The 7,400-nt window shown below is 46.7% G+C and overlaps 1 protein-coding gene across 5 annotated transcripts in view; it reads left to right on the top strand.

Annotated features, from left to right (window-relative positions):
- The first annotated feature begins 2,146 nt into the window (after nucleotides 1–2,146).
- Nucleotides 2,147–7,400, top strand: part of SPINK2 (serine peptidase inhibitor Kazal type 2) — a 12,264-nt gene continuing 7,010 nt past the window's right edge. The window contains exons 1-2 of one of the 5 annotated variants that reach the window (XM_032164618.2): nucleotides 2,147–2,256; nucleotides 3,598–3,641. In XM_032164618.2, coding sequence (XP_032020509.1) covers nucleotides 2,202–2,256; nucleotides 3,598–3,641 — 99 coding nt within the window. In that variant the 5' untranslated portion in view covers nucleotides 2,147–2,201. Of the gene's footprint in view, nucleotides 2,407–3,597; nucleotides 3,642–7,400 lie in introns of all 5 variants that reach the window. The other 4 variants (XM_032164592.2, XM_032164578.2, XM_032164602.2 and 1 more) reach the window with 4 other exon arrangements.

The following is a 7,400-nucleotide window of genomic DNA, read 5'->3' as shown; positions in this document are numbered from 1 at the left end:
CTCAAGTGACCCACCCACCTCAACCTCCCAAAGTGCTGGGATTACAGTGTGAGCCACTGCACCCGGCTCCAGTCTTCAGCTTTTCCACACACTCTCAGAGCCACCTGTGCAGCCAAGCAGCACCCCTTTCCCATGGGTCTGAGTCCCAGCTTTCCAGGACCTCTCCTCCAAATTTCTAGTTCTGAGAATCCCAACCTGTTCCATTTGTTCCCCTAGACCGAGCCATGATGCCTACTTCCTAAAGGCTTTATGTCTGTGTTACCTCGTTTTCCTTTTCTGCTTTTTTCAGTTATCCCTACTGGATTAGCCAATTCCTTATACTAAATTATCTCTGGTGAAATACCTAGTAAACCTTGTGTTTTCCAGACTGGACCCTTACTGATAAGGCAGCATGTCACAGAATCATTTGACACACAGGCATAAGAAGCAGAAAAAAAAAAAAATGGATCTGCTAATGCACTTTTTTTTTTTTTTTTTTTCAGAGTCTTACTCTGTCGCCCAGGCTGGAGTGCAGTGGCACCATCTCGGCTCACTGCAACCTCTGCCTCTTGGGTTTAAGCAATTCTCATGCCTCAGCCTCCCAAGTAGCTGGGACTACAGGTGCGCACCACCATGCACAGCTAATTTTTGTATTTTTAGTAGAGATGGGGTCTTGCCATGTTGGCCAGGCTGGTCTCAAACTCCTGGCCTCAAGTGATCTACTTGCCTCAGCCTCGCAAAGTGCTGGGATTACGGGCATGAACCACCGTGCCTAGCCAAATTTTTTTGACATGGTCTCATTTTGCCACCGAGGCTGGAGCGCAGTAGCTCGATCTCAGCTCACTGGCCACACCTGGCTAATTTTTGTACTTTTTTTAGAGACAGGGTTTTGCCCTGTTGCCCAGGCTCCTCTCGAACTCTTGAGCTCAAGTGATCCACCAGGCTCAGCCTCCCAAAGTACTGGGATTAGAGGCGTGAGCCACCATGCTTGGCCTTAATGCACTAACTTGCTCATCCTCTTTGGCAAAAATTATTTCTCACAGAAGTAATGAGTAGAACAGTATTTACTAGAGGCTGGGAAGGATAGGGGGGTAGGGAGAGGTTGGTTAAAGTATACAAAATTGCAGCTAGGTAGAAAGGATAAGTGCTAGTGTTTCAAAGCATTGTAGGGTGCCGACAATTAACAGTAATTTATTATAAAGGTCGAGCACGGTGGCTCAAGCCTGTAATCCCAGCACTTTGGGAGGCCAAGGTGGGAGGATTGCTTGAGCCCAGGAGTTTGAGAGTAGCCTGGGCAACATAGTGAGAACCCCTTTCTACAAAAAATGCAAAAATTAGCTTGGCATGGTGGCATATATCTGTGATCCCAGCTACTTGGGAGGGAGGCTGAGGTGGGAGGATCACTGGAACCTGGGAGGTGGAGGTTGCAGTGAGCTGAGATCGTGCCACTGCACTCCAGCTTGGGTAAAAGAGCGAGACCCTGTCTGAAATTTAAATAATAATAATAATTTATTGTGTATTTTCAAGTAGCTAGATGATAGGATTTTGAATGTTCTCAACACAAAGTAATAATAAATGTTTGAGGTGATGAATATGCTAATTATCCTGTTTTGATCACTACACATTGTATATATCCAAATATCACTATGTACCCCCATAAATATGTACAATCATTATGTGTCAACTCCAATAGTTAAAAAATATATTAAAAGAGGGAAAGGCAGAACGCTTCCTGAGAACAAGGACCTCCTTTGTGGAGGTCAGGGCTGTGTCTTCAGCAACGAAACACTATCTGGGACTTAGTAGATGCTTAAGAAATAGGTGTTGATTGACAGAGCTCCACGAGGGTTGCCTAGGACTCTCCCAGGTTCTTGTACGTCGGAGGGAGAGGTCTTCCCCTCCGTCTCCTCGCGGGGAGGAGAAGGTGTGGGCGAACAACTGCCCCATCCTCTATCTCCATCGCCCCCTCCTTCCCCATGGCCCCCTCCCCCGTCCTTCTACCTTTCTCCTTCCCACCCCTTCCCGGTTCTCCCCCGACCCTTCACGGCTCCTCTTCCCGCCGCCCCTCTTCCCTCGCCACCTGCCGCTGCTTTTCCTCCCACTCTCACCCCGCCCCTTCTTCCCCCCTTCCCCCGCCCTCCCCGCGCCCCGTCGCGCGAGCGCTCCCTGCGAGTGGCGCAGGCACCAGAGCGCAGGGGCTAGACGGCCGGCGCGGGAGGAGGATGGCGCTGGCGGTGCTGCGCTTGGCGCTGCTGCTCCTGGCAGTTACCTTCGCAGGTAGCGCTCGGAGCGGTCCTGGCGAGCGGGGACCTCCGGAGAAAAGCGGGAGAGGGAGTCAGGCCGGCGGCGGACCCTGCCCGGCTCCGGGCGGCCTCGGCGACGGTACCCGCGCGCCCGTTACTGGCGGTTCCCCAGAGGACCTGCCAGGTGGAGGAGCGCGAACTGGGGGTTGTGGGGGTGGCTTTGTGGAGTCAGCCACCCTCTTTAGTTCTTGCTTGGGCTTCGCTCCCAGCTCTGAGGACACCTGCCGTCTAGAGCGCTTTCTCTGTTAAAGTAGATTTTCAGGTGCCCAAGATGAGGAGTTGGGTTTTTTTGTTTTTTTGTTTTTTTGTTTTTTTTTTTGAGACAGAGTCTCGCTCTGTCGCCCAGGCTGGAGTGCAGTGGCGCAATCTCGGCTCACTGCAAGCTCCGCCTCCCGGGTTCACGCCATTCTCCTGCCTCAGCCTCTCCGAGTAGCTGGGACTACAGGCGCCGCCACCACGCCCGGCTAATTTTTTTATATTTTTAGTAGAGACGGGGTTTCACCGTGGTCTCGATCTCCTGACCTCGTGATTCGCCCGCCTCGGCCTCCCAAAGTGCTGGGATTACAAGCGTGAGCCACTGCGCCCGGCCTGAGGAGTTGGGTTTTTATGTATGGTCCCACGGGAGGAGATGTGCAGGAATGAGGAATTGTGGATGCTTAACAGAAAGGGGCTTTAGTCCAACCACAGTGGACACCTCTCTTAAAATGGAGTTAAAATGCTCACATCTTGTATTAAATTTTGTATTTGTTACCCCGAGTTGCAAAGGAAAATAACATCATGAACTATTAATTAAGGGTTACTTCCTTGGCCAGGTGTGGTGGCTTGGGCCGGTAGTCCCCGTTACTCGGAGGTTGAGGCAGGAGGCTCGCTTGAGACCAGGAATTGAAGCTGCAGTGCGCTAGCGCGACTTTTATTCCATAGCTTCAAAGCCCTTTCTCAGCCAATCCTAATGGGAACAGAACCAAATGTTATTTCTATGTGCTTTTGGGGAGAGGTGCCATAAAAAACTGAATATCCTTTCTGGGGAAAGTGGGATGGGGAAAGTTTAAAGAAGGTAGGCATTAGATGGGAAAATAGAAGATGTGGCCTGGATAAATCCCAAACTGGATTTTAAAACATCCTTATGAAGCTGGATGTGGTGGCTCACGCCTCAAATTCCAGTACTTTGGGAGGCCTGTCAGGAAGATCGCTTGAGCCCAGGAGGTCAAGACCAGCCTGGGCAACATAGCAAGACTTAATTAAAAAAAAAAAATCCTTATGAACAGTACCTTACCTTGATCCTTTACTGTAAAATGTCTATGCTTTCTTCTTACAGCCTCTCTGATCCCTCAATTTGGTCTGTTTTCAAAATATAGAACGGTAAGTAGGAAACCACTTCTACTGTTTCTACTAATACAGTGAAGCCCAAAACCGTTTGAGAGGGAGGCTGGCTTTCAGGTCTGACCTGCCACTTTGGAAACCATTGAGGACTGCGTTTAAAACCAGGTTATCAGGCAGGCCTTTTGATTCGATAAAAGTGTAAATTTTAGTTGAAAACACCTCAGTCTTTGTGTTAATATTTCCTTTAAAGATTCAAAAGGTCCTTAGAAAAATAATTATGCCTTGCACTAGATATTTTATGTACTTTATCAAATTAAATTCTGAGGATGTAAATGGAGACCAACCAAATGAGAACAAGCAAAGGCTATGTTTTTCAGGGCTTGTTATAGCAAGAGAGTCAGCCACTGTCACTTGCATTTGAGTAGGGACTCGAGTCAAAGAGAGGAGTGGGAAAACTGTAGTGGAAAAAAGGAATGGCTTCAGGTATGGCCTGATTGGAGGCTGTTGGCATAGGGAAGCTGTAGGTGAGCGAACTAGAAGCAGAACATTCTATGGTATGGGTTAGGGGTGTGTATTTGGTTTTCTCTGGTTGTCCTAAGTTGGAATCAAGGACAGAAATTACAGAAGCTGTCAGTTAGTAATCAAATCCTAACCATTTTGCAGCCGGGCGCAGTGACTCACGCCTATAATCCCAGTACTTTGGGAGGCCGAGGTGGGCAGATCGGGAGGTCAGGAGATCAAGACCATCCTGGTTAACATGGTGAAACCCCGTCTCTACTAAAAATACAAAAAATTAGCCAGGCATCATGGCACGTGCCTGTAATCCCAGCTCCTGGGGAGGCTGAGGCAGGAGAATCACTTGAACCTAGGAGGCAAAGGTTGCAGTGAACTGAGATCATGCCACTGTACTCTAGCCTGGACAACAGAGTGAGACTTCATCTCAAAAAAAAAAATAAAAAATAAAAAAGTCCTAGCCATTTGGGGCTGATTGTTAAAGGGGTTATTGTTTGGCTTCCTGGACTGTCACTAGAGATGACAGTCTGATTTTTGAAGTCTGGCTTATAGCCGGCTGGCTTCCTGGCCTGGTTATTCTAAATAATGGTTTGGGTTTCTGGGCAGGATGCTGCAGGTTGTGGGTCAGAGTTCTGTTTTCTATAAGGACTAGTCGTTGTCTGTATATTTGGTCTCTCAATTCTCACAATGATGTTGTAAGATAGACATTATTTGACATATGAGGATATTGACTTCAGCAGGTTAACTTTGAGCATTCAGCTCAGAGGAGACTTCTTCCAGGAAGCCTTCCCACGCGATTCCCTCCTCTAAAGTAGAGATGTGGATATATATACACACACACTTTAATTTCTTTCAACAATGCTTTGTAGTTTTCAGTATACATGTCTTACACTTTGTAAATATTTATTCCTAATTTTTTGTTTGTTTGTTTTTTGAGGTGGAGTCTCGCTCTATCACTCAGGCTGGAGTGCAATGGCGTGATCTCGGCTCACTGCAACCTCTGCCTCCTGGGTTCAAGCAATTCTCCTGCCTCAGCCTCCTGAGTAGCTGGGATTACAAGTGCACACCACCACGCCCAGCTTACCCATACTGCATCATCATCACCATCATAATAATAAATACTTAGATACCTACGTGCCACACCAGTGTTCTAAATGCTTCATATATAATAACTAATTTCATCTTTCACAATACTGTGAGGTGGGGATCATTATTTCATTATTATCCCCTTGGCCAAGGTCACATGGAAGTGGTGGAGCTATGTTTCTCATCCAGGCAGTCTGACTCCAGATCCAGTGCTTTTCTCTACCCCGTCATAGCATTAGATTGTAATGGCCTGTTTGCCTATGTCCTCCAGGAAACTGTATGCATGTTGCCAGGTATAATGTCTTATTTGCTATTTGTCGCTCAGTTTTCAGCATCTCACGGATGCCCAATAACACTTTTAGTCAGTGATTCAGTTTGCGTGGGTTTGATTTTCTTTTAGAAAATGGGAGTTATGGTACCTTCGTTTCAAGGCTGGGATTAGGGTAAAGTGAGTGAGTTCCTACATGTAGAATTTAAGAAGGCGCTCACACTCAGGAGGCAAGGCAAGTGCTGCAGGACCTGCTGTCTTTTTTTTTTTTTTTGAGATGGAGTCTTGCTTTGTCATCCAGGCTGGAGTGCAGTGGCGAGATCTCTGCTCACTGCAACCTCTGCCTCCCAGGTTCAAGTGATTCTCCTGCCTCAGCCTCCCAAGTAGCTGAGACTACAGGCATGTGCCACCACGCCCGGGTAATTTTTTTTGTATTTTTAGTAGAGACGGGGTTTCATCATGTTGGCCAGGCTAGTCTCGAACTCCTGACCTCACAGGATCCACCCACCTTGGCCTTGCGAAGTGCTGGGATTACAGGCATGAGGCACCGCTCTCGACCTGGACCTGCTGTCTTTTGACAGGATTGTTAAAAGGATGACTCATACAAGAGATCTTTGGTTTGGCTGGTTTTTGTGCAGTGGTGTTTACAAATAACTGATCACAACCACAGATTTCTCTGTTCCTTTTTCATTCCACTGCTTCATTTGACCAGTCTTAAGAAAAAAGAGAGAGAGAGATCGATCTTTGGTTTTTCTTCCTTATTTCCATTGCCACTGCTCTAATTTAGGGCCCCCGTTATCTCTTACCTAGGTTAGCATAGTGGCTTTTCAATGGGTTTTCCCCATCCTTTTGGTATCTTCACTTTGCAGTTCCTGCTACACACTGCTGCTGCAATTAGTCTCTAGAACCTTGACTGAATGTAGCATGTCTCTGTGCAAAATCTTCAAGGACTTCTCATTGCCCACAGAGGAAGTCTAACCTCATCAACACAGCCTACTTTTCTACCTGTACCTTCTGGTGCTTTCTCATAGTTTATCCTCCTCTATCCTTAGTGCCACACTGTTTTTTTTTTTTTTTTGAGATAGAGTTTCACTCTTGTTGCCAGGATGGAGTGCAGTGGCACAATTTCGGCTCACTGCAACCTCCATCTCCTGAGTTCAAGTGATTCTCCTGCCTCAGCCTCCCAAGTAGCTGGGATTACAGGCGTGCACCACCATGCTTGGCTAATTTCTGTATCTTTAGTAGAGATAGGGTTTCACCGTGTTGGCTAGACTGGTCTCGAACTCCTGACCTCAGGTCATCTGCCCGCCTTGGCCTCCCAAAGTGCTGGGATTACAAGTGTGAGCCACCATGCCCGGCCTGATTACTGTAATTTTATAGTAAGTTTCAAAATGAGGAAGTGTGAATCCTCCAACCTTTTTTTTCTTAGTCAAGAATGTTTTGGCTATTTGGAGTCCCTTATATTTCCATCTGAATTTTAAGATCAATTTGTCAGTTTCTGCTGCAAAAAAAGACAGCTAAGATTTTGATGGGGATTCCATTGAACCTGTATATCTATTTGGAGAGTATTGCCATCTTAAAAGTGTTAAGTCTTATGATCCATGAACATGGGATGTCTTTCTATATATTTAGGCCTTTAATTTCTATCAACAATGCTTTGTAGTTTTCAGTATACATGTCTTACACTTTGTAAATATTTATTCCTAATTTTTTGTTTGTTTGTTTTTTGAGGTGGAGTCTCGCTCTATTACTCAGGCTGGAGTGCAGTGGCGTGATCTCGGCTCACTGCAACCTCTGCCTCCTGGGTTCAAGCAATTCTCCTGCCTCAGCCTCCTGAGTAGCTGGGATTACAAGTGCACACCACCATGCCCAGCTAATTTTTGTATTTTTAGTAGAGATGGGGTTTCACCATGTTGGTCAGGTTGGTCTCG

This window comes from Hylobates moloch, unplaced genomic scaffold (genome assembly GCF_009828535.3).
Source record: "Hylobates moloch isolate HMO894 unplaced genomic scaffold, HMol_V3 SCAFFOLD_2, whole genome shotgun sequence".
Lineage (NCBI taxonomy): Eukaryota > Metazoa > Chordata > Mammalia > Primates > Hylobatidae > Hylobates > Hylobates moloch.
Note: the sequence above shows the minus strand (reverse complement) of the source record. Positions and strands in the feature narration are given on the sequence as shown.